Genomic DNA, 27,054 nt, shown 5'->3' with positions numbered 1-27,054 from the left:
ATCAACGTAGAAATTAGCAGGTAGAACTACACATGATAAGCCTATGGGAAAATAATTAATTAGGAGTTCCTCTCCCACAGAAGGTTTCACCATGTTCTGGATTATTTATATTCACTATAAAAATTCTGGATTATTTATATTCACTATAAAAATGATTTTATTCTTATGTTCGTATTCACCTTGGAAACTGTGATTGGATTAATAATGTTTGCATTTTTTTTGGTTAAATGTTTTAAAGTTAAGTTTTTCTTTTATCTATTGCTACTTTTATTGAGAAACATATAGTTATTTGGCTGTTTGTTGATTAAACTTATGATAAATAATATTTTGGTTCCATTGTATATATCAACGAGATTTGGTCCTTAATATAAGATAAAAAAAAATTACTCAATTTTAAAATATGCAATAAATAGGACAATTATCTTTTGCTAGTCTTGTGTAACTATTTATCGTTAAGTTGTAATATTAAGAATTATTTTGACACTAGATTATATTTGCTGAGAACTAGTTTGATATTAAGTTACACCTAGAAATAATTGACCGTTTAGTCGTAGAATAGCATTTAATTGTAACATTTTTTTACATCTATCATTTTTTTAAGTAAATTATCAGTGAATTACTCATTTAATAACGAAAATTATCATTCTTGAGTTTAATTTTAGACATGTAATTATTCATAAAAAAATCGTGTTAAAGTTTACTCGGTTGAATTAAAATAATCTTATAAAAAGTTGATAAAAATATAATCTTATTGATAAAAGTTTCAATTTGGATAAGACAATTTAAAAAAGTAATTTATTCATTTAGAGAATTTGAAATCTTTTTAAAGAAACTTATATATTTAGACGAGGAAATTAAAAAAATTAAAATTAAGAAATTTTAAGAATGAATTTTAAATAACTAAAATAATAGAATTTTTTTTTTTAAAAAGAAAGAAATTAAAATTTCTTAAGTTGTGAAATTGATTATTAGTTAGGAAAAAAAATCTATAGGTTTAAAAAGTCAAATTCAACCCGAAGTTTGAGTCAGATTGGCTTGAAGGTTAGTAGAGTTAGGTCACTCAAAAGTCAAGTTTGATTATTCCAAACCGATAATTGAGTAGGGTTGATATAGGTCAGAGATTAAGTTTGATCGATTTTATCAAAATCAAGATGAGTTGTATAAAATTAAAAGTTGAATTAAGTTAATTTACGTTTAGAATCGTTATAAAATATAAATTAAATTATTTTATTCAAAAAAATTAAATTTAAAATATTTTAATTACTTTATCTAAATTACTTTTTTAAGAAATAAAGAAAATCTAATTATAATTAATTTAATTATTAAGTATTTCAATTTTTTAAAATTATTGAAATCTTTAATCTAAACCAGTGAGCGATATTGTGTCTGTGTATGATTTTTTAAATATGAATGATACTAAATAAATGTATCAACTATCAAACGGATTCAAAATCTATATAATAATGTATCAACTATCAAATAGTATATAATAAATGTATCATATATAACAAATGTATATTTATTAAAAATAAAATGAATAGAGAGAATAATTATTAATGAATAAAAAAAAGAAAAAAAGATAAACAGTTTGTTAGAAAATAGAGAAAAATAATTATTAAATTTAAAAAATTAATAAATAATTATATTTATAAAAAATATATTTGATATTATGAAACGTTCTTTATCGTTATAGATTCAAGGTTATACAACATTATGACATATGAATTTGATAAAACGATATTTATTTAGATCATACTAATCAAAACTATTTTTATATGTAATAATTGGACATGGTATGAAGTTTCAAATGTAGGTGGTCAATGTAGGAATAAGTGGTAGTTTTGGACATATTTTAATATAATAAAAAATTAAAAGAATTGAGAGAATTCAGAATGTCTTTATCGTCGTGTATCTCTATGCGCGCGTAAAAGACAAATTGTTCTCATTCTTCCGCCGCCATACATTATCGTCATAACCACCTTAACTATTTTATTTTTGTGTAGTGTGGTCAAAAGTTTGGATTCAACTTCATCAGTGTAATATTGGGAAATTAGAGGAATTTGGAAATTTTTTTTTTACAAAAAAAGGATGATTTTTAAATTATGAAATTTGGATGTCACTTTTAAATTTAAAATTATATAATTTGAAAGTCACGTTTAAAACTTAAATTACCGATTCAAGTTATATAATTAAGTATATGTTTTAAAATCTTAGATTGCACAGAAGTTTCAATAATAATAAAAAAAAAAAATACTTAGACAAAATGAAGATTTTAATATCTCCGAGGTGCAAAAGAAAAACACAGGGTGGAGAAAGAAGAAAGAAAGACAAAACTAAGCTAACGAAACTACAAACAAGCTCCTTACTAGTCAGTTTGTTTATGTACCTCCATAAATTTCTTATTGCACTCCATATTAAAAATTTCATTTTTATCTTTTTTTGGACTGCATGGAAAATGATTTTTAGGATGTGTAATATGACAACCAAAAAATTAACTTTTGATCATGTAACTCATAAATATTTAAAAAAAAAAAATAACTTTCAAAAGTAAAAGATAACTTCCAGAATGTATAATTTAAAAGTCAAATGTCTTTCAGATTATCTCATCCAAAAATTATTTTTTTTCTTAACTATCTCCAATTCTTGGAAGGCATCAGATAACACAAAATGAAATCTTTCTACATGGGAGTGCGGGAAGAAATTTATGGAGGTGCAAGAAGAAACAGCATCCTTACTAATGCTAAAAGAGCCCATGGACCTTGTTCCATTCCATACTTGACTTGAAAAGTAACTTTTGATATCAGAAAGGAGTTCTGATAAGAAAAATTAATATATAATTAAGAGTTAGAACAAAAGTGACGATATTTTGTAGGTAACCTAACCCCAACTTAACATAAGATAATACTATAAAAGGATCCATTTTAAAGCTAACTAAAAATACTATTTATAAATTAATTTATGAAAATTCAGAGAATTTCCGTGAGAAATCTTTCCATGTTTATTCACTAGTAAATTGTTTTTAACTTTAGAAATATTGTTTATTTTAAAATTTTGTAGGAAGATATTTGTGAAGCATATCCAAAGTTTTGTTACATATATGTCAAAATGTTTGGCTGAACAATCTAGTGATAGAAACAAAGCACCTATAAACTTATTGTTGGTGTACGAGATGTGTTTCACTCATAAATCTAGAAAATTGTAGACCTATTTTTGATAATTCATGCACAATTATTTATTTATTTACTCTAAATGTGTTGTATTTCTTAAAAAAGAAAAAAAAAACAATTGTAAAAAATTGAGGATTTATCAGTAAAACGACTCCACTGGGGATCGAACCCAGAATCTCTGGTTCCGTAGACCAGCGCCTTATCCATTGGGCCATGGAGTCAATTTGATATTTGGTTAATTTTTTTAAATTATCTATTATCTAACAATGATAATGCTGAAATATGAATTTCAAGATGTATTATCACTCATCGTTCCTTTTTTTAAATATCTGATCTTATAAGCACACAATTATGATTAATTAAATTGTTGGCTCTTTAAATAATTTAAACTGAACTCTGGCTATGGATAACCAAAACAATTTCAAAATTGATTTGAGTCCACGAACTGAGAAACTTATGAATCAAATTTTTTTCTAAACTGAAAATCTGTTTATTTTGTGCTATTTTAAAATGAATCCAATAATGCGTTTGATGGTTTAGGGGCTGAAGTAAAATAATTTTTTAAATACTTGCTTTAATATTTATGAAAAAGTAGGTTATGGTAATTTCTTTGACTATTTTTAATTAATTTGAATATTAATTATGGTATTACTATTGTGCCTAACTTTACAACAACTGGTTTGAATTTTTTTGTTCTTGCTTACTATTTCAGAGCATTGAATATGTTGGTCCCCTCACTATGTGGTGAGTTTTTGGCTATGAATGAAAATGGTGAAATTAAAAGAATGTGTACTATGGTGGAACCACAAAATGTACTTGGTTGTTATTTCTTATTTACCTATCATAAACTTTTACTTAGGTTTCACTCACACATATTTATCAAAGTGTAAATAAAGTTGGTAGAAATAACAAATATTAAAATAATAAAAAGTTAAACATGTTTCTTAATTTCTTCGAAATAAAATTAGAATTAGTTTATCATATAAATTTTGAACTAATTTAATCTTAAAATTTATTCAATATATTTAGTTTCAGAAATAAAACGACGTTAAAATTAATTTTGCTGAATTATTTAATAGTGTTCTACCATGAATAATGATGTTTGGACGCATTATTATACATGTGTCAATTGCAATTAATATTTTGATTAACTTTTTTTTTTTAAAAATTTTGATTCATTTGGAGTGTTTGTCTTGAAAAGTTTTAAGAATAATTAAAGTTTTCAATTTTTAATTTGATGTATTAAAAAAATAAATTTTGTAAGTTGTCTAAGTATTCTATAGATGATCAAATTTGGCTTTGAATTATTTAAAACTTTAATTATTTTGGAGTGTGTGTCTTAAAAAGTTTTCAAAATAATTAAAGTTTTTTTAATTTAATTTATTAAAAAAATAATTTCAATTGACACGTGTATAATAATATGGTCAAACGTTATCATTTACGGTGAAACACAATTAAAAATTGGATTAATTGTAATTTTAAGTAAAAGTTAAGGGATAAAAAATATATTTAAATCGATAAAAAAATAAAATATGATATTTTTATATTTTTTTAATTGTTATAACTTTTTTTTTCTTTTTACCTGAGCTTTTACGTAAGTTTTTGTTTGAAGAGTTTCGTCCATATTACTGAAAACAAAATCAACACACAAAAACCCTAATTTGCATTTTGTGGTGCGATTTGGTTGAAAGGTTAATTAGGGATTATAAATGAAGGTATGGATGAGCTTTTGTGTGGTGAAATGGTTGGGTCTTAGGTTTATGATGTTGCTTTGGTAACTGTTTTTGATTTGTTAGGGTTATCACCAAAACTCACACACACCTAAATAAAAGCAATGTTCTAATTACAACAAAACAACGAATGAGGGCATTGCAAAAGTAATGTTTTAAAAAAGGAACTAATTATTTCTAAACTTTCATAAAATCATACAATCTTTTTTTTTTTTTTTATCTACCACTCCTCTATTTTCTTTAATTATATCAACATTTTTGTTGTTACGTAAAGTTGCTCAACCGTCCTTATTAAATGCATTACTATTTATATTAAGACTTCTACATTCTAATACATTAAATTAGAATATGAAATAATTAGATTGTAGTTGAAGTTAATACGTAAATATATTATAGTCAACAAAAATGTCAACGTTAGGGTAATATAGTGCTTTCTGTAATCAAATTATCATTTAATAATATATATATATATATATATATATATATATATATATATATATATATATATATATATATATATATATATATATATATATATATATAATATGCTAAAGCTACTCCGAATAGTTTGATTATCCTGGTAAACTATGATAGTTATCCTGAATAATAGCGTTTTAATGGTAATTATTGAACAAAACTAACATTTAGTTCTATTTATTTTTCTCAAAAAAACATTTTTAGATTTTTTCATAAGTTTAAAATAATGTCAATATATGAAATTATTTATTCATTATAAAATTTGATAACAACCTAATTCATATTTATATTAAAAAAGTATTTATAAGAATATACATAACAAGTGTTTAATCAGAAGAGCTAACTGTTTTAAAAATACACAACAAATACCGATTAAATAATTTAAGAAAAAAAATCAATGTTAAAGAAGAAAATGTAAAATATTCAATATAAAGTATACATATTTTAATATTTAAATCAATGATAAAATTATAATTCTACAAATAATGAATGAAATTTCATATAACAATTAAAAAATGTTAAATAATGATAAAATAAATCTCCTAGAAATAAATTTCAAAGAATTAAATAAAAGAATATATTTTTTTAATTACTTAATAAATTATAGTGTCTAAAACAAAAGAAAAAGTATGAAAATGATGAACTTGTCCTCCAAATATTATTCGAAACTCTAGTTTTTCTATAAAAAATCATTAACTAAATATGGGTATGTATAGTACTTATTTTTCTTTAAAAATGGAGTATCAGTACTATCCATTTTTTTTAATGTGGATATGAAGACGTAAATGAATATGTATATTTTCATTGGATCTTCGTCTTTACTATATCATAGTTGTTCTCATGTACGTTTCCGATTTAAATTACCAAATTCTTTTTTCTTTTATTAAGTAATATCAAAGAAACTTACATACACTTTTCTTTATCATATTTATCTGATAGTTATTTGATATTTATATCATTCTCATACTCAAATAATATCGAATTCTCATTAAAATCTTAAGGAATTCAGAACATAAAAAAAAAAAATACCAACTCATTTATCATGAAGGCACACGTATACATTAAATGTGAAATTAAAATGTATTACCTCAACACGTTATTTATTAATTTATTGAAAAAAAAATCTAATAACAAACTATTCAGACCTTAGGAAGCAGCAAGTAATAAATAAATAAAAAAAAAACTCTATTTAACAAACATTCCATTTCTGTTAAAATAACAAACATTCCCTAATTTTTAAAGATTGATTGAAACATAAAAAAAGAAATATAAAAGTCGAGATTGGTCTTTCCATTGTTTGGTTTAGTCACAACACATGGCAGTTCCTGCGAAACAGAAACAACCTCATGGATTTCATTATCTCATTCATTCTACCTTAATCTTTGCTTAAACCAATTAACAAAACACCATTCCATAAATAACATCACTTTTTATTTCTTTGTTTTTTTATTTGCTGCTTCTTATCTTTTTCACCAACACAGCACCTCACAATTCATCTTAATTTTTACTTCATTTGAAATTTCAAATACAATCACCAATCACAATTTATCTTCTCTTTCTCTCTCTCCACAAGAATCAATTTTTACGATCCAGTAGGAGAAGAACTCAAAACCCAAAACCCAAAGAAAGGTGAAAGATAAAGGACCATGTCCTTCCATGCTGTTTAAACTCTAAAGATCTTGTTTGGTAGTGATATAAACCCAAACCACACACAGGGAGGAAGATTCCATTGTTCTTGTTCATTTATTTCTTTATACGTGTCTGCCTCTCAAAAATTCTTTCTTTCTTCCTTCTATAATATCCACGTTTGTTTTTCGATCAACACCATCAAACTCCTCGCACTCGGGGTGTTTTTTTCCTCTGCTTTTTACCAGAAAAGCTTCCAAATTTGCTCAGATCTTCCACTTGTTCCTGGTAAGTTTTTTGTTTTCTCTTGTTTCTTGTCTTTCTTGTTGCAGAATCGATGAACTAAAGTTGGAAGCTTTAATTAGTAGGATTAAATTTCCCTAAAATATGATCCTATGTAACGTTTTTCCCCTTTTCCCTTCTTTTCTGAAAGAAAGATTAATTTAGGATCACGCGGGTCGTAGCATATACAATACAGCTTCAGTTTAGAGATGAAGATTCTGCTAAATGATTTATGAATTCAGTTTATGTTGACTGGCACAATCATTGCGTCTTTATCACGCTGGAGAATCGTGCCCGTTTAAAAGCTTATAATTAGTTTCCTCGGGAGTTTTTTTATTGTAAATCCTTATGTTACTAAAAAAATAAAATAATTCACGTATGGTAAATTTTACATTTTCTCTTTCCTTTTTCTTCTTTCCTTTTATTTGAATGCTTTAATGGTAGTTTCTATATTTACATAGGAACTGCCGCATGGTTTTGCAATTGTTTAGCCACTAAGTTGGGGGTCATTATCCTCTTTATTGGTCTGTGAAATCCGTATCATCTTCTGTCAAAAATATCACATGAGTTGTCCCTCCTAACTGAGTTAATTTCGGAGGCTATTGTGGAAAAAGGCACATTCTTTTCTCGTTTATGGTTCACATAACTCGGTGTATTTCTTCAACGGCTGTTAGCTAAATTTGGTTTCTTTGCTTTTTCTACTTGGCAACTTCTAGGACACTAACCCGCAGTGCCTTGTAGAGGTGCTCTTGCTTCCATTCCATAGCTGCCATTTGATTGATATGGTTGAAAATTTCAACAGAATGGTGCTATGATACTTTGCCATGCTTCTTGGGTTGTGAAACAACTTCATGAATAGGAGACAAGTAAAATTACTTGTGAATGCCACTGGTGTGTTGGGGATTTGAGCTCATATTGTATACTTAGTATTCCACTTTACATAACCTTTTTTCTCTCATAAAACAGTTATCTCTTGTGTTGTCTTGACATTAGAATCATTATCTGGTTCCAAAGTTTTTATGTTTCTTGTTCTTTCTTGTTTGTTCCTTTAGCAGGGTTTCTATTATTCTAATTTGACAAGCGTACGTAGCTGTTTCTTATACGGAGGATACTTGCCAGTTGATAAACTGAGGAATAGTTCCTGCATATAGTTTTATGAACATACATTTTACAGAAGTTCCAACATAGATGGGCATTATCACTCGAAGGTCTAATTATTTGTGATACCTAACTTTGTCTTTCTCACAAGAATTTTTGTGGATTCTAGTTACAGTCATCGGCTCCCTTCAATTGACATTGGACATTTCCATTTCATTTACTGCAGTTCTGGTGGTAGAAAACCAAGTGAAATTATGAGGTTTTTTGTGACAACTTTTATTGGTATAGTTTTCGGATTCTTTATAGGAGTATCAGTTCCAACATTGTCAATAACAAAGGTGCAGACTGAGTATTTCTCATTCCTCTCATCTTTATAGCATACTCTATGCAGAAGCAAATTTTTTCGAATGGTTTCATGTTGTTGAACTTGATAATGCTATGCTAACAGTACTTAACAATTTGCAGTTGAATCTCCCATCTGGCCTGCTTCCCTCCATCGATCTTTCCTACATTGAAGACAGATATACAGGTCGCCAAGCATGGTCTTTTGTGAATAATGCTAACAAGAGAAGTTCATCTCAAGTTCAAGCATTAAATGATACATCAAAGGTACAATGGGGATTCTATGTAGTTAAGGATCCATAGCTTTTATACTGTCGTTTTCATGTTCTTGTTCAAAAATTCAATATTGATAAGAGCATTCAACTTCCAAGAATGGCTACTTAGAGAGTCTGTATGTATATCTGATTATTGATCAATCACCTGCTCCTCATTCTCTTGCTTCTATTCAGATTTGGGTTCCATCAAATCCAAGAGGTGCAGAAAGATTACCTCCTGGTATTGTTGAAGCTGAGTCGGACTTTTATTTGCGTAGATTGTGGGGTAAGCCCAGTGAGGTGTGTATCCTAATCTTGCCATTTTTGTGATGAAGCTAATTTTATATCAACTCTTCATCTAAGTGCTACATGATGGTAAAAAGGACTAGAAAAAAGAAGTCTTTCATATGTTTGGTCAGATTCTTTGCTTGCTTATATGAAAAAAATCAAACAAATATTAAGTGGACAGAGCTTTTAACTAAGTCAACACTTTCAGGATCTAACGTCCAAGCCAAATTACCTTGTAACCTTCACTGTTGGCTATGAGCAGAAAAATAATATTGATGCAGCCGTGAAAAAGGTTTTAGTCAGTCCATTCTTGTCTCTCAGTCTCTCTCTGTTTGCACATGCTTCTCATTTGTTTTTTAACTAAAACTTTGCTCGAACAGTTTTCAGGAAATTTCACTGTCCTTCTGTTTCACTATGATGGCCGAACAACTGAATGGGACGAGTTTGAATGGTCAAAGCAGGCTATTCATGTGAGTGCTCGCAAACAGACCAAATGGTAAGGAGCTAAGCTGTTCATTATTTCTTTTAGATGATTTAATATTGCTGTGATTTCTGCAAGAAATATTGTTTTTTGACAACCTAATTCATATTGACAATTTTAGCTTTTTCCTTTTAGGTGGTATGCCAAGCGGTTTTTGCATCCTGACATTGTGGCACCATATGACTATATATTCATATGGGATGAAGACCTGGGTGTTGAGCACTTCGATGCAGAAGAGTGAGTATTGGATATGAAAGTGAAATTTTTTGAAGTTTTTATTTTTAAGAAAAGTTTCACGTGCCTCTCTTATTTCATATGCAGGTACTTAAAACTGGTGAGGAAGCACGGCTTGGAGATTTCACAGCCTGGTTTGGAACCTAATAAGGGCTTGACATGGCAGATGACAAAAAGAAGAGGTGATCGCGAAGTCCACAAGTAAGAACGATTGGAATGCTGCACCAGTTTTGTAGTGCTGGTCATTACTTCAAAGAACATGCATTAACTGTTTATTTTCTTGTATTTCTATTAGAGTAACAGAGGAAAAACCAGGATGGTGTTCTGATCCTCATTTGCCTCCTTGTGCAGCGTGAGTAACTGCTGATGTATATTATCATTACATTATCTTGTCTTCTGATCTGTATATAATTATGTTGTCACTGTTTCACAAATGTAGATTTGTTGAAATCATGGCTCCAGTGTTTTCGCGTGATGCATGGCGCTGCGTGTGGCATATGATTCAGGTTAACCGGTTAATCCTAAAGTATTGATTGTTTTAGAAGATGCCCCTTGACTAGTTGTTTGTTCTATGCGCGCCTTTGACTAGTTGTTCAATGTTTCTCTAAGCACTTGCTAACATTATGCTTGTATTGTACCACTGGAAATTGCAGAATGACTTGGTCCACGGGTGGGGTCTTGATTTTGCTCTTAGAAGATGTGTAGAGGTAAGTCCATTCTCATATTTTGTGTACTCATCTAATTGGTGTGTTCTTAGGATAAGAACATGCAATGAAAAGAAACAAAATTGGAAAAATAAAATGCTATCCATGCATGATGCTATGAGCTTTAAACTATTATCCTTTTTCTGACATAGCCTGCACATGAGAAGATTGGAGTTGTTGATTCTCAGTGGATTGTTCACCAAGGTCTTCCCTCTCTAGGGAATCAGGTATTTCCATTGCCTTGATTACTCTAAACCAAACAGTTTTACTCAAAAATCACATTGTAAAATGCTTATTAATATTCCGTTTCTTTGCAGGGTGAATCTCAAACAGGAAAAGCACCATGGCAAGGGGTATGCTACTATCTTTTACCAGTTCCATGATATTAATTTGCCTTTTTTTTCTCCCACATTAAGAGTCTATTGAAGAAGTTGTGTGTCATAGTGGAAATAGTCTTTTGGTTATGAAATTTGTTGATGTTCAAATGTTGTTGGTGCTAGGTGAGGGAGAGGTGCAGAAAGGAGTGGACCATGTTTCAGACTCGGCTGGCAAATGCAGAAGACGCGTATTACAAGTCCATAGGAATTGATACATCTAATTCCACTGTTCATTAGGGGTTCCACAGCCAAACTTGACTTGTACACAGATATCATTACCACTTACCACCATTACTAGCCATAGATTTTTTTTTCTTTTTTCCCTTAGAAAAAAGTATATTCCTTTGCAATCACAACCTAGAGTTCTAGCTAGGGATCAAATATCAATTTCACGGAGAATTGCTGTACCTAAACTGAGTTAATCAAGTGAAGAAAATTGATATTGCGGCATGAGTCGATTGTGACATGATCCAAGTCCCTCTTATACTTAATATAAGAAATAGAAACATGCTTGTCGACCTTGTTCTTATTGTTTTTATTCTATGTCTTGTTCAAATAAACTTCTTTTTTCTTTTTTTTTTCAATTATAAAATATCCCATTATAGTATTACTTTCCATGTGTTGACACAAGAAACCCACACGAAGACAAGTAGAGGAGGGTCGTTTTCAGAATCTGGTGTGGGGCGCAAATTGGATATGCGTGGTTCCAAATTTATTTCCGCGGTACCGTTGTGTTCAAGTCATCACATGTTCAACTGTGGTGAACTTTCTAGATTGGTTTCCTAATGGTTCCTGTGGGACACTTTTTTTTTTTTTTTTTTTGTTCATTACCGTCAGTTTAATCAACTCAACTTGTTCGAGGATGAATCCAACATTTGATCAACTCTCTATAATGAGGACAACTCAACCAGATTCTTCAATATCTGGACAAGTGTTTGAGGAACAATAAAACAACTAAAGACTTTTGGAATTGGTCTCGTGTGTTGTGGATCACCGTTAACTGGGTCAGGCCACTGGTATTAGTTAGACACGAACGTAAGATTCAGGGTATCGTTCTCGACATAAAAGTTCGAACATTTTCTACCAATATAGATTTTTCATGTAAATACAGTGGAAGAAGGTGAGAAAATGGAGTCCGAGACTCGAAAAGCAGAAATCTTGAAATTGCAATGTGAAATCTTTGACTAATGAAAGTTAATAATTCATGAGCCACTTCTCAAAGGATGAATTGGTTTGGTTAAAGAGGGTGACATGTTGACCGAACTTGAAAACATGGTCCCCACACTTAAACTAGGACCGTTGATGTTTCTATTGTGTTTGAAATAAATTTAAATGTATTAGTTATTAAAGTTTTATGGATAGTTAATGTATCAACAATTGTAATCTTACGAATAATTACCATGTTGGTCGTTGTTTTTGTCTGTTTTGACTACATCGATTAAGAATATGTGAGTTTATAAATTGTATTATTGATTGCATGAATAACACAACAATAACATAGGTAAATCAATTTGAACTAGAAAATTTAAGTGTCAAAGTGTTTGAAAAAGAGAGAATGAGATGATCAATCATACAAATAAGTGTGTCCCCATTCAATTGACAAAGATGAACAACTATGACAATTGGAGTCTTCAAATGAATCAACAAATATCACAAAGTGGACGAATGCCCAAATGAATTCATTGAAAGTAGCATGAAAAGAATAAGGCAACTCTATACATATTATACCAAGCTATTGGTGAGTCTAACTTTGAGAACATTGCAAGACTGAATCTTCAAAAAAGAGTGTGGGATATATTGGAGAAGACATATAAGGGAGATGATCGTGTGAAAAAGATTTGACTTCAAACACTTAGGGATGAGTTGGAAAGCATGAAGATGAAAAGACATTGCTTGTTAGTCACGTTGTGGAGAAGATATTGAAATTGTTAATCGACGAATTTGAAAATGTATGGGTGTGATTAAGGAGTTTAAGGACTTGTTAACGCTCTCAGTTGAAGAGCTTGTTAGGTCTCTTGAGGTACACGAGCAATAGAAGAAGAAGAAAAAGAAAAAGAAGAAGGCAGAACTACTTAATCAACTACTCCAAACAAAGAGAAAGACCCAAAACACTCAAGAAAAAAAGACCAAATAAAAGAGGTAGACGAAGCGATTTTGGTGACAGAAGCCAAAGATAGAAAGATAAGAAAGATTAGCTAACAAAATTGTATAAAAGATCTCCAAAAAGATCTTGGTATGTTGATGTGAAATGAACTTGAGAATTGTTTGATTTCTCAAAAGGAAGTCAATCTATTGACAAAAAAATCATTTAAAACCAACCAATATTTTATATTGAATGAAATATAAAAAAAAAAATCAAACCTTTTGTGTGATTTTTAATGATATGTGAATCGGGGTTTGGATTCTAAAATGTAAAAACAAAATACACCATTAATATACAAAATATACAGAAATGATCTATAAAATAGATTAAATATAAAAAACATATTTAAAATGAATATTATTTTTAATCAAGAACATCGATAATATATTTATGGATTTTTTTTTTCAAATTTAATATTCAATCTTCTTGTCCATATTTAGTATAATACTTAATCTCACTTAAATTTTAATATCTCAATATTTATTTCAATGATACTAACGGACATAAATAAAATTTATCTTAACATAAAACTAATTCTAAACATTAACTAAGTCAAACATCTTATTATCATGTGAGTACGTCTAATTGTTTATAATTTCAAAAATTTTCTCAATTAAGTAAAAAAGATAGTTTTAACAAGATGTTAAGTGCATTTTTTTTTTCATTTAATGGTTTTTTATGGAATAAGAAAAGTATTATCATGATGTTATCATGATGTTGTAAGAAGATATAACATTACATTTAATTGTATACACTTAAATCAATTTTTCATTATATGTATATGTATACGTTACGAGAAAACATTAGTTATTTAAAAAGTAAGCATAGAATAAGTTTTGTATACTTGACACAAATACTTGTCATAATAAAATGAATCACTCATTAATAAAAGCATAAAGAAACATACAAAAGGAAAAGAAATTATTTTGACAACCAGCTCTTTTTTTTTCGTTAAAAACGCGTTATCGCTGTATTTTGTTTGGCAATAAAGTCTTTTGGAAAAAGGCATCGCACACGTGTACGCAGATACAACGCTCAAAAATTATGTCGACCATATAGTGTTAACTTACAAAATAAATAATTTATATTTTCTTCTTACCAATTTAACGTAAATATGAAAAATAATATCATAATAAATCGTACAAGTGCTTCGTTCTAAAAGAGAAAAAAAAATCATGCAAACAATAGTTTTTTATTATTAAAACTTACACAATCCGTGTATTTTATGCATATTAGTTGAAGTAGTTTTTAGATATCATATGAAAAAAAAAAAAAATAGAATATAGTTAACATGTGTCAAAATGAAGAATGGTGAAAGAAAAAAAATCTGAAGTGTGATAATTGATTGGGGGCAACGAGAGTTAAGAGCTTTCGCTGATGGAGCAGCCGAAAATCTAGAAACCTCGGATTGTTGCCACCGCATATCTTTGTGAACACGTGTCCTCTTCTCAGCGATCCTCTTTCTGATGCCAAAGCCCGTTCTTCATTTTTCACACACCAATTCTTCCACGTGTTGCCACGCGTAAATTAAACCCTCCCTCCGGTTACCCAACCATGGTTACGCCTACGCCTATGGTTACCACGGTCTAGTTAAGGATATGTGAACCAACAGAGCTCACTATAGTACAGTGTATCTCTCTCTGTATATATAACATAATTTGTAGTATTCATCAAAGAACAAGTGGGTTTGTTTTGTGTGATTCGTGATGGGTCTCTCAAATTTTCCGAGTGCATCGGAAGGGGTGCTTCCGGTGCTGGTGATAAACACGGTTCTCTCGGTGGCGGTGTTGAAGAACATGTTCAGATCCATGCTCCAAGTTGTGGGAGGAAGTGAAAGTCAAAGTCAAAGTCAAAGTGACGGTGAGAACACCGAAGAAGAGTGTCGTGAAAGTTCACGGGAAAGGAGGGTGTCGATAACTCAGTACAAGGCATTGCGGAAGGACATGGGGAGAAGAAGTGTGAGGATGGTGGAGTGCTGCGTTTGTTTGTGTCGTTTTGAAGGCAATGAAGAGGTTAGCGAGTTGCCTTGCAAACATTACTTCCACCGAGGTTGTTTGGAGAAATGGTTTCATAACAAACACTCCTCATGTCCCTTGTGTCGTTCCATGGATTAGTTCACACACATACTCTTCTTCCTCCTGTAACCTGTTACGTAGCAGAGTTAGTTCTTGTTCTTGTAACCTGTTACGTGTGTGTATATATCTAAATTTCTTTACTTTGATATGTAAAGGTACTGCAACCAACTCAGTTCCTCTGTGTCTAGTTTTTATGGAACAAAATGAGAGATGGTGTTGCTTTTAATTACTTGCTTGCTTTTGTAAGTGACAGTGCTTCAAACTTGAGAGTTCCTTTAATTTTCACTACTGCATCTGCATCATCATTCTGCATAATTTCAGTTTAATACTTCTGTTCTGTTCTGCCTTCTTGGTTTCAAGTTTGAATGGAATAATTTCAGAATTTATAACCTAAATATTTAAGGATTCAATTTTAATGATTCATAATTAGAGATACTTATATATATATTTCTACTCTCTGTTTGTAAAATTGTAATTTTCACTTTGCTTGCTGTGAAATACTATATATTTTTGTGAGTTTAATGTTGATATATTTTTGAAGGAATATTATAAAAAGAGGGAAACGAAAATTCAGCACGACTCTTGCATTATGAAGTTAAGGGAGATATTAATAATTGTGTATCACAAAAGTACTTACTTGTCCTTTATAGTATTCTAAAAATAGATCGATATCATATTTAAATTGAAAAAATTATCGTGGAAGAATAAAATGTCTCTATATATAATTCCCCCTCCGACACTTCGTACTATTCGAATATAAAGATTTTTATTTTTATTTTCATTTTCATTTTATTAGTTTAAATATTGCATCATAATTTCATATTTAGAACCGAAACAGATTTTTTATTAAGTGGTGACGGTATGTTTGCAATCGTGAAGAATGCACCGAATTTAATGCCACACACTGATTTTTTTCCCTACAAAATTCTCAGATCTGAAACATTATTTTAACACTGTTTAGTTACGTCTGAGAAATAAAAAAACACAAATAAATAATAGATGAGTGAAGAAAAAATAGATAATTTATAATATTACTTTTATTTATTAGAGTATATATGTGTGTATTTTCTAGGGGGAAAAAATGAGTAGAACCAGCCTATTCATTAATTGAAAACGAAATTAAAAAAAAAAAAAAAGAGAAAGGAAACTCGTTAATGTAATTGAACTTAACCAATCAGCCATTACTAATTTATTAACTATGTATACAGTTTTACCGTATAATTTTTTATTACTATTTAATCGGTATGTATATAAATATTGTTTATTTTTTAATAATAGACATTTGTGAATTTGTACAGAATTATATATTATATATTTATTTCAGAACAATTTGTTTATATATAATTAAATTTAATTATTTGAATAGAAAATACGTTCTTGATAGTGTTGATTTGATTTAAATTATCATTTTTTTTAAAAGAATTTGAAACCTAAACTAATAAAAACTACGGGGCAAGAATATTATTTTGAAAACTGATTAAAAATATTTTAAAATTGGATTAAGTAGTACTTCAACATCGAATTTACAAAATAAGTTTTTTGTTTTTAAAATTAAAAATTAAAAACTGACAAACAACTATCCCTAACAACTAAAACTTGTAAAAACGAATATAAGATCCCTCACCCTCGCATTTTCTGTTGCAATAAAAGAATTTCCAAAACTGTAATAAATACGCGAGTATTCTTTGAATCTCATTCTTCCATTATTTTTAAATATTAGTTTATAACATTTTTAATAAAAATAAATCATAAATTTTGATGGCTAAGATATCATACACTGATTATGTATGTTACGGGAAAGGATCTGAAGCCATTATAGACACAAACTTGCATGAATGTTGGTATTTTAATGGAGTTAATAAATAAAAAGTTTTTTTTAATATTTTAAAAATATGCGTTATTCGGCATATGATTTATACAATTAAAAGTTATTAGAATCAAATCAATTGGACTACACTTTTCACCTAAAACATGAGGATGGCTTTTTAATTCTATATTTCGAAACATATAACCTAAAATAAAAAGTTATATTTTAAATTATATAATTTGAAAATGTTCTGAATATAATTTTTATATTTTAATTGTATATTCTGAAATATTTTCAAATTATACCTTTCATGACTCAAAATATAAAAAAATTGGATAAAATTAAATTTTTAAAATGTAATGGGCTGCAGGATGAAATTGTGGAGCAGAACATGAAATGAACTGTGTGGAAAGTGGGCCGTGTTTAGGGTTGACAAAGTAAAGCTGACAGGTATTTCTTTTTACACCCCCATACTTTCTTTCCGCATCTCATAAATTTTAAAATAATCCCTTTGCCTTTTTGTCCATCAAAAAATATTTGTGGTATAATCTGAAAGTATTTTTTTAATTTTTTTTCATTATATAAAATAATATGAAAATATGTTTTTGGTCCCTTAACTTATAGTGAATTTTGAAATTAGTCCATTTCGAAACTTTTGGACCAATTTAGTTCTTCATCTTTCTTCGAAATATGCGGATTTAGTCTTTTTAATAAAATTTTGTTATGTTTATTTGATGTTTCGTATGTATTTCAAGATTGTATTTGAATTGTTTAAATTATTTGACACATTGTTGCTTTGATGTTAAGTCAAATACTATTATGAAACGCGTTTGAAATATTAAATAAATTTAACAAAATTTGATTAAAATGACTAAATGCACGTATTTCGAGAGATGAAAGACTAAATTGATCCAAAATTTCGAAATTGACTAGTTCCAAAATTCATTGAAAGTTAAGGTATAAAAAACATATTTAACTTTTTTTTTATATATAAAAAAAGCTTTGGGAGTGTGAAATCCGAAAGTCACTGGTTTACACGGTCTGAAGGTTATTTTCTGCCACTCCTAGAAATGGAGAAGCATAAACCTTTGCTTTTCACATTGAACGTGAACAAATCATTACAACTAATGACCAAACACAACAATCATGTCTGAACTACCGTAAACATGATGAACTGCACAAAACGGTGGTGAATTTTATAGTTGAACAAGTTTTTAAAAGTTGTTTTATAACTGTATTACTTAGGATTTGAACATGCAGCTCTGCTACCCAACGAGGATGTTCACTGGATGAAATTGGGAAATCATTTTACAGAATTGTGAAAAATTGCTGCTGTTACACTTCGCTTAAAACAAAGGATGAGAAGATTCAAGGTAAAGTATGACTAGATTTTTGTTATTCAACTGTGGATAGAGATACACTTTATAGAAGTTGATTAACTAGAGCTTCAAGCATTATTCTGCTGAAAATGAAAAACCAGACTCTAATAAAGATACATGGCTTAAGAGTATATTTTGCATCTATATATATATATATATATATATATATATATATATATATATATATATATATATATATATATATATATATATATATATATATATATATATATATATATATATATATATATGATAACCCTGCACATGCATGGCCTTAAGATGGTGAGTAACTAAATTTGTCCCAAAGATTTGAGCCTGGCAAGTTCAATCCTTCTTCGCTCTTGTTTGATAAAGGCGTCAGCATTTTGGTCTACGCTCCTAAAAGCACTTTTAGAAGTCTCGTGAGTATCAGGAACAGGTGTTGCTTCTGCTGCTACTGGTATTGGTTCTTCTAGGATGGTTTTGAAGGCCACATGACCCTTCTGATGAAGAGGACGATCAAAACGCTTGCGTAGTGCAGGCCCTGTTACTTCATGCACCTCGTAATCATTCGAGGGGCACCACCCTCGGTATCTCCACTTCAGGTTTTGGCTTTCCATTTTCTATCTGCTATACCTTCTGTTACTCACACCTTCATCATTCTTTCTTTATTTTTGTCACCGTGTATATGTTTATATATATACATCATCTATATGCTGTTATTCTGTGATGATAAGGCATTTATCAAAATAAGAAAAGAAATTCTGTGATGATAAGGCTGAATCTGATACCACTCAGCTGTAAGCAAACATAAAGAAAATTAGATGTGGATCTTTGAGCACTAGCATATATAATAGATAGGAATATCTTAAAGCTGGTTGGAGTGGATACTGTCGTCACCATTTACTTATACATTTTCAGCAGTATGTAAAATAAGAAATTGATGGGAAACGTATGTGACATCTTCGAATTCTTCAGTGGGCGAATGATATGAATGTATCTTTGACTCTAATCGGCTCATGTTAGGAAGTAGAATTTATCTTTACTTATAAAGTAAAATCTGCATCCATTTATATATTACAAAATTTTCTTATCTCTAATTGATGTACACATGGTAATGAAACTAAAATAAGCAATGATAATAGAACAAAATGAAAATTGCACAAAGCAAAACAGACAACAGAATGGAACAGAGAATGAAGTGAAATGCTAAATTGTATTCAAACCTGAGAAAAGAACAACACGTGAACTTCAGAGAAAACCAAAAGTGTTTAGAAATGATGAATTGTGTGTTATTTGTCTTTGAAGAAAGTCTTATATAGGCAGCTATAACTCTCAAACCTGAAAACTTGAATGACTGACTAAAATGATAGAGGCCTGTCACATAGAACTCTAATCAAAATCAAACTCCCTCTTTAATGTAGTATAGAGAAAACCTGAGTGTCAATCCTAGGAGCTTTGATTTTAGTAGTTAATTTGTGAGAGTTTAACCATGGTGATTGTCACAAAATTGTAACTAAAAATAGTGTAGAGAATGTATACAATACTGCTGTAACAGAATGCATGTTAATATGAAAGAAAAAATGCAAATATAGTATGAAATTACTCTGACATGAGTAGGAGTGATCAATGAATGTTTAGAATGCAATGAATGATGTACGCAAACATGTTCTGAAAGTTAGAATTAAGAGAAACTACATGGAAATGCAAATACTGAAACTGTTTGAAGAAATGTTTAAGTGAAATCCTAAAATGAACCAACTGTTTGATAAAATACATTTATCAAACAGCTGAGACTTTTTGTTCTTAGACATGATTTTATAAGGTGTATTAGTACTAAAAGAATTATTTTGAGACTTTTTTCTTAAATATAATATTATAATAGAATAATATAAAGGATGCCATTTAGAAACTAATTTGAAAAGCTCTTCTAAACCGATATGTGCAGAAGCGATTAATCAGTCATCAACCACCACAAGGCATTAGTCTCAATCATCATCATAATCTTAGACAACATTATATTATTACATAACAAGTTAATGGCATTAAAAGTAACACCCAAACACACAGGGTGGAATCTTATTCAAATAAGAAAACATGAAAACACACACTTTAATAGAACTGTTTTATTGGAACATTAGAAGGAAGTGCAGAGGAAGTTGGTGTAGGTTGCAACTTAGACCCCCTTTGCTGTCCACTGAACTTTGTGTGGTTTGTAGTTCATGTTGCTAATCATGTTCCTGTCATAGGCATTGGCATAGCAGTTATTATTCTGGTATCTCATTTCACCCAACTTTGAACCAACATGCTCCTCTGTGTAAAACTCCTCGTACTCGGTTTCCTCGGAGAAATACTCACGGTGTTGCCCACCAGAATTGAACCTGCCACCACCACCACCATTACCACCGTAAGGGAACCTTCTGCCACCCCCATGATGCGCATAACCATTTCCGAAGCCATGCTCACTGTGCATGCCTTCCTGAAACATTCCTCCTCCCAATTTGCATGGCTGTTTTTGCATGTTCATGTGCATGGCTGGGTGCTGCTGCTGCTGCTTGTGGAAGTTGTTGTTCTCAGAGCTCCAAGACTCTTCATGGAAGAAATAGTTTTCTTCCTCAGACTGAGTATCCATCCTCATCCGCTCATCACCATAGCAGTGCTGGCGCTGCCCAAACCCCATTTTCGTTTGCATTGCAAACTCTAGGTTTAGTTTGATGTTAGTGTGATTTTCATTCAACTCTTGCAGACCCTTTTTATAGGCACTTCATAGTAATATTATATTCATGTAAATGGGAATTTTGAAGGTAGTTGAGTGCGCTATTAAATTATTGTTGCAGCTTTATTCTAAATCCTCCATGTTTTTTCTTCCCCAGAAGATATGGTTCAGACTTCACACCATTTCTGCATAACATTTATTCCTTCTTTTGATTATTTATACATTTGAGTGTTCTTTTCTAAAGTGTAGTGTAAAACTGTAACTGTGTATATCAGATGTTGCATGCAATGCTAGTGCTGCTACTCTTTCTCATCTTTTTAGTTTTAATTTCTTAGTTTGTTTTGTGGATTTCATCTTCCACACTCTCACTTAAGAACAAAGGATATATACAATATAACTTGAACCAATATAAGGATTTATAATTCCAAGAAAAGGAAAATATAATTTACTCTATTGTGGAGGACAAGAATAACAATGATAATAATATTAATATACAATTGCAGGCCAAAAATTCCAAAGGCACAGGCATGGGTTGGGTGTAGGAATAAATGGAAAATCTGATTCTTAATTGGTATATAGTCCATGAAAAAGCATCTCATTCGTTAATTCTGATGTTTCCACCATGATCCGTGGGATTCATATCATACCCTATTCTCCACTCGTTTATTGTTTAAGATATCATAAATTAATAGATATTATTCACTGCAAAATACTAATTTAATCTTTAAAATTAGTATTGTAAATCAATTTGTTTCTTATTATAAAAAATCAAACTTATTACTTGCTTATGGGATTGTTATTTCTTAACTGATACCAACATATCCAATTCCCCTGAAAGTAGCTTATATTACAAACTAATTTCTAAAAAAATTGTTGTAATTTTCCATTAAATTATTGTTGGTTATAATCAGTTAAATTTTCTCTTAAAATAATATTTGAGCTGATTAATAATGAGATTATTGGAAATAAGACGACATAGTCGAATTACCGTCACGACATAAAATTGCTCGGTATCATATCATTGTCCGCCACGAGATATTGGTCTTTGCGGTTTGTCCAATTCAAAACTTCAAATTTGGAAAGTGTAATCAGACTCTTGGAATTTGTCATAGGCAATCCCCAACACAACAAATCTAAACTTGTATTCAAAAAGTGTTTGAATCAATCTTCTAATTTCACAAAAAAGTGTATTTTTTCTACAACTCTCTTGCATAAATTTCTTCAAAAATGTTTTTTAAACTTATACATGATCTAATTTTTCTTTATAATAAAGTTTGCTTCTTCTTTTTTTTATATTTTACAAAACGCTTACAGAGAAATTTAAACAATCCCATGGTAAGAGTAGAAATCAACTATGAAACAAGCAATAGGTAATGCTGCACTTCTCTTGAATAGAATTCATAAAATGAGATCCCATAACATTCTTGAATAACAACTACGACGAATCCTTAAAATCACTGTCACCGCTAATTCATAACATCATGTGATGGGAACTTTAAACTACTGTTCTTATGTGGGAATTAGCCACACTAATACCTCAGGACTGCAAACATGTATTCTAAAACCTAATAAACATAATAGATTTACTTAAAGAAGATCAAGTGTAAAAACTATGTACACAATTGTCTCCAAGATCAAAGAATTTTTTCTAACAAAACAAAATTCTGGAGAACAAAAGAATCTTACAGAACACCGAAACTGTATGAGAAGTATCTGTATCTCCGTAGCTGCACAACAAAACTGCATCATAAATTAGCATCCTAGGATCATCTGTCCTCTCTCAAGCAATTTCCAGGCAAGAGAAATCTATACTTGTCTGCATTTTTCAGCAGATAAGCAGGGAGATGAACTGCAGAATAAGAGTGGGGTATTGGTCCCATTTTACCAATGATTTCCTTGAAGGTGTACTCTTCTGGTAGCATGTCAAACAAATCAGCACCTTTGCATATTACATCTTGAATTCTCTTGGGATTTAGATAATGAGAGAATCTGACTCTGTCATTGTGACTATAAGCTTTCATCTTAAAGATGAAATCGCTGATACGGCGGAAGCAGAAGCTGCAATGCCAACCAGCATCTGCTAACAAGTTATCAGATTGGCGGTAATGTGCATACCTTGTCTTACCACTCTGATACCTGTGAACGGAGGCTCTCCAGCTGTTATCATCCGCAAGAAACTCAAATGAATATAGATAGTTCTTCAGCTGAAGATGAAGGATTGAAGGCACATCATCACACCAACGCAAGAGGTTAATAGTGTGAGCACTTGGAATCTCATCAACATCAGACATTATCAGCAAGTCGTCATCAGTGATACCAGCTATCTTAAGGAGATGATCCAATGCTACACGCTGATACGCCTCCTCGATGAACGGGTTTTCTCCTTTGATGAATCTCCCTCCGATGGTTCCATATGTTAATCGAGAATCCACAAATCTGAACTTCTCCCGGTTGCCTTTGAAAACCAGAGGTTTAGGCCTACCCGTGAAGGTGGAATTTGATTCTAGCAGAACAAACTGTGTTATGTAAGGATACAGTTCTCTCCACCGCAGGTTAAGTATCTCCAATTCGTTGCTGAACAACACAGCATCGTACACACGTCTTGGGAACTCGCGCACCCCCCAGCCATGAAGTCTGCAGAGATTTTCCATCGACACGATTTCGTTGTAGTAATGAGGAATGACAATGAAAGGCTTCGGAGGTTTTTCCCACAGCGGTCTAAGGAAGTACGAGATTTTCTGTCCGTGCAAGTATATGCCAAATGTGCACATTGGCACAACAGCAAAAACAAATATTAATGTTTTTACATCCAAAGCACGCAAAATGCAGCACATTCTTGATATGCCCCATGCTTGACTCGACTCCTGTATCATCAAAGAATAAACATCAGACTCAACATTCATCAGAACAATACAACATCTTTGTTAACTTGACAATGCAACTCCACTCAAACCACGTTTTTTCATGATTCTTTTCAATAATCATTGAAATTTATCAGAAGAACTCCGAGCATCATGGACAAGAACACTGAGGGCCAATTCTAATGAATAATCATAGCCTAAAAAGCTACATCATGAACGTATAACTAGTTGTTGTTCATCCATTCCAATCCCATTACGCGTGTGCGTACTCAAACCCTTTCCCTCCGCCAAATACAAAACCGAAGAAGGAACTGAGAGTATAAGCGTGTGCCATAGATTACCCTACGAAATAGTCCAACATCTTTGCTAAAATACCTTTGAAAACTCATTTCTCAGATAGTAAAAAGTTTTAGACCACAGAAATAACACACATAGTAAAAGGGTCACAATCAGAGTACCAAATTACCATTACCAGCCCCTAACTGAAGATCAGATATAATGCAATCAGTTTTTCATCAAACAAAAGACACCCAGAATCAATAAAAACAAAGATCAACTCAAGGGGCAAAACGAAACCACGGCGAAAACATGAAAATTTTCGTAAACGAGATTACAATTACCTGGCCACAAACATCACTGTTCTTCTTACAGTAATGTCCACCGGCACAGCACATTATTTAGAGTTCAATCCAAATCCAACGAAACACGATTGATTTGTAAGAATAGACGCTCCGATCGGAATCGTAATCCAGTGGGAAACAACAAGGAATGCGCGTTGAAGGTTAGAAGGAGGGAAAGAAAGGGGTAAAGAAGGGATTTGTGGCGATGAGTGACAGAAACAAAGAGACACTGAAAGCCGAAAAAGGAAGTTCCGTCGCAGAAATCCTCTTTGGCTGTTTTTGTTCTGATGATGATGTTCTTCTAAAACACCTCCTCTTCCAAATGCGTATTTATACAAATATCACCAACGCAAAAGCTCATCATCAACGAAAAAACACTTTTTTACTACACGCGTTTTTTCTGTTCGTAGTTTTGTTTCATGTGAAGATGTCTTAATATTACTTAGTCACGCATAAACCTGTTTCAACATTGATCTTGTCAAAAATCTTAACTTTAATATTTAAATTTTATAAAAAAAATTCATCAGGATACGTCGAGGAAAATCTTAAAATTAAGATCTCATGGAGGACAAATAAAATATAAACATCTCTCAACATAGTATGTATTTGAATGACTTCTCATTATAAAAATATGTTTTTTTTTTTACAGGTGGTAGTGAAAGCCAAAGACATAGGTTACATCGTGGTGAGTTGTTCTCTTTGTTTCACCACGTGGCATCCTTGAGTTTGAATGGGAAAACGTTGTATCCAAGACGAGGTCGTTTTTTGCGAGGATGTTCGGTTTTATTAGACATGGGAATGCGTTTCCTGGCCCAGTATGATCTAAAAGAATAAATTCCAACATACTACTAAATATGTTGTAAATAAAATTATAAGGGATGATAATTAATAATTATTTTAAAATTTATGATAACATAAAAATAAAATATAAAATAAAAATTTTAAAATTTGTATTACAATGAATTATAAAGTTGAAAATTATTATTAATTTAAATTATACTTAATAATAGAATAATAGTTTATAGCATGCAATTTAAAATTTGGGTGAAAATTATTAATCAGTGAGTTATAAAGTTGAAGGTATTAGTTGAGTTAAATATTTTTTAGGATTTTAGTATCTTAAATGTATAACAATTAAACAATTATCTAAATAACGTGCCGAACACAACATTATGAGACTTGGGATGTGTAACAATGTATAAACATGATTCATCTGCATATTCTAACTATTCAATAATCCACCTGTTTAATTCACTATTTTAAAACTTAGTGTTTTTGACTTTGTATTTAAGGTTATAATAAATTTAAAAAATTTTAATTGAATTATTAATATCCTATATCAAATTTGTTATTTGAATGGAATCTCTGATATTAGATTGGTAAGTGACATGACTGTTAAGTCATAGATACATTATAATTTCATGATTTTAATTTAAAATTAAAAATATATAATAATTTAATATTTTATTTATAAAATATAAAATCATCGACCATTACACCCAATAGACTTAATCAGTTAAAAATTTACCAACATATCCGACACTCTCATAAAATATTATTGGAGATGGACTTCTGTGTGACGGAATGACATTTGATAATGGAGCTCGAAAATTTGGGATCACACAAATATTATTACTATTTTATTTATTGTTTGTCTTTTTGTGGGTATTATGTTTTTTCATTATAAATAGATTAAAATATTATGTTTTTAAATAAACTGTATTTTCTAAATTGTTTTTTTGAAGGTTTTGCATTTTTCAAATTTCCAGCTTGGTTACCGAGATCATACAATAAAAGGATTTGTTGAGGAATCAGATGTAATTTAATAAAAATATAAATTTACAAAAATATAATTTAATAGTTAAAACTATATCTATTATAATTCAATTTTAACCAAAATTTAAGTGTGCAAAATTTGGGTGTACAAGATTTGTTCATCCAAAATATAATTCGCACAATAAATAAATAAATAAATAAATAAATAAATAAATAAATAAATATGTATATATATATATATATATATATATATATATATTATATTATATTATATTATATTATATTATATTATATTATATTATATTATATTATAGATGGCCTATCAAATAATAAAATTACATATAATAATGATTTAGCAATGTCACGTAATAAGATAATAATCATGTGAACATATCATCTAATTAATAGAAAAATTAATAATAGGTAAAAATAAATAAATTTATTATGTATTTTCCAATTTTAAACTAGCATGATTTAAAAATAATTATTAATTACTCGTGATTATAATTTTGTAATAGTACACAAAAATTTAACTTATGTATCAATTATTATTAGGTATTAACTCTTAATTCTTATTAAAAATATTTTCTAATATAAATTTATTTATTTATATTTTTTAAATTATATTAAACATATTA

At 30.1% G+C, this 27,054-nt stretch overlaps 5 protein-coding genes and 1 non-coding gene across 7 annotated transcripts; 2 read left to right on the top strand and 4 right to left on the bottom strand.

Moving 5' to 3' along the window:
• Positions 1 to 3,315: 3,315 nt before the first annotated feature.
• TRNAR-ACG (transfer RNA arginine (anticodon ACG)) lies at positions 3,316 to 3,388 on the bottom strand. The gene has a single exon. It is a non-coding gene; the product is annotated as a tRNA-Arg (tRNA).
• Positions 3,389 to 6,833: 3,445 nt separating this feature from the next.
• On the top strand, positions 6,834 to 11,578 carry LOC114165229 (uncharacterized). 2 transcript variants are annotated; one of them, XM_028049892.2, is made up of 15 exons: positions 6,834 to 7,288; positions 8,335 to 8,490; positions 8,607 to 8,718; positions 8,846 to 8,989; positions 9,172 to 9,276; positions 9,473 to 9,556; positions 9,645 to 9,760; positions 9,881 to 9,982; positions 10,067 to 10,180; positions 10,275 to 10,331; positions 10,419 to 10,485; positions 10,633 to 10,686; positions 10,836 to 10,910; positions 11,001 to 11,036; positions 11,184 to 11,578. In XM_028049892.2, the coding sequence occupies exons 2-15, from the start codon at positions 8,471 to 8,473 to the stop codon at positions 11,295 to 11,297; spliced, it is 1,200 nt and encodes a 399-aa protein (XP_027905693.1). In that variant the 5' UTR covers positions 6,834 to 7,288; positions 8,335 to 8,470; the 3' UTR covers positions 11,298 to 11,578. The 2 variants fall into 2 exon arrangements, with proteins under 2 accessions (XP_027905693.1, XP_027905689.1); XM_028049888.2 differs by having other exon boundaries at positions 6,835 to 7,288; positions 8,338 to 8,490.
• A 3,284-nt stretch (positions 11,579 to 14,862) lies between these two features.
• Positions 14,863 to 15,563, top strand: LOC114165247 (RING/U-box superfamily protein). The gene has a single exon (XM_028049906.2). It carries the CDS (start codon positions 14,910 to 14,912, stop codon positions 15,315 to 15,317), a length of 408 nt encoding a protein of 135 aa, XP_027905707.2. The 5' UTR covers positions 14,863 to 14,909; the 3' UTR covers positions 15,318 to 15,563.
• Positions 15,564 to 18,452: 2,889 nt separating this feature from the next.
• On the bottom strand, positions 18,453 to 19,131 carry LOC146889031 (uncharacterized). The gene has a single exon (XM_085675648.1). The coding sequence runs from the start codon at positions 19,061 to 19,063 to the stop codon at positions 18,755 to 18,757; it is 309 nt and encodes a 102-aa protein (XP_085531774.1). The 5' UTR covers positions 19,064 to 19,131; the 3' UTR covers positions 18,453 to 18,754.
• Positions 19,132 to 20,425: 1,294 nt separating this feature from the next.
• Positions 20,426 to 21,186, bottom strand: LOC114165240 (uncharacterized). The gene has a single exon (XM_028049899.1). It carries the CDS (start codon positions 21,133 to 21,135, stop codon positions 20,620 to 20,622), a length of 516 nt encoding a protein of 171 aa, XP_027905700.1. The 5' UTR covers positions 21,136 to 21,186; the 3' UTR covers positions 20,426 to 20,619.
• LOC114185868 (uncharacterized) lies at positions 20,426 to 24,991 on the bottom strand. Its single transcript, XM_028073843.2, has 2 exons — positions 24,641 to 24,991; positions 20,426 to 24,023 (listed from the first exon to the last, which is right to left on the bottom strand). The coding sequence occupies exons 1-2, from the start codon at positions 24,692 to 24,694 to the stop codon at positions 22,926 to 22,928; spliced, it is 1,152 nt and encodes a 383-aa protein (XP_027929644.1). The 5' UTR covers positions 24,695 to 24,991; the 3' UTR covers positions 20,426 to 22,925.
• Positions 24,992 to 27,054: the final 2,063 nt, after the last annotated feature.

This window comes from Vigna unguiculata, chromosome 1, assembly GCF_037176805.1.
Source record: "Vigna unguiculata cultivar grain cowpea cultivar isolate G323 ecotype 2 chromosome 1, ASM3717680v1, whole genome shotgun sequence".
NCBI lineage: Eukaryota > Viridiplantae > Streptophyta > Magnoliopsida > Fabales > Fabaceae > Vigna > Vigna unguiculata.
This window is presented reverse-complemented; position numbering and strand designations above follow the sequence as displayed.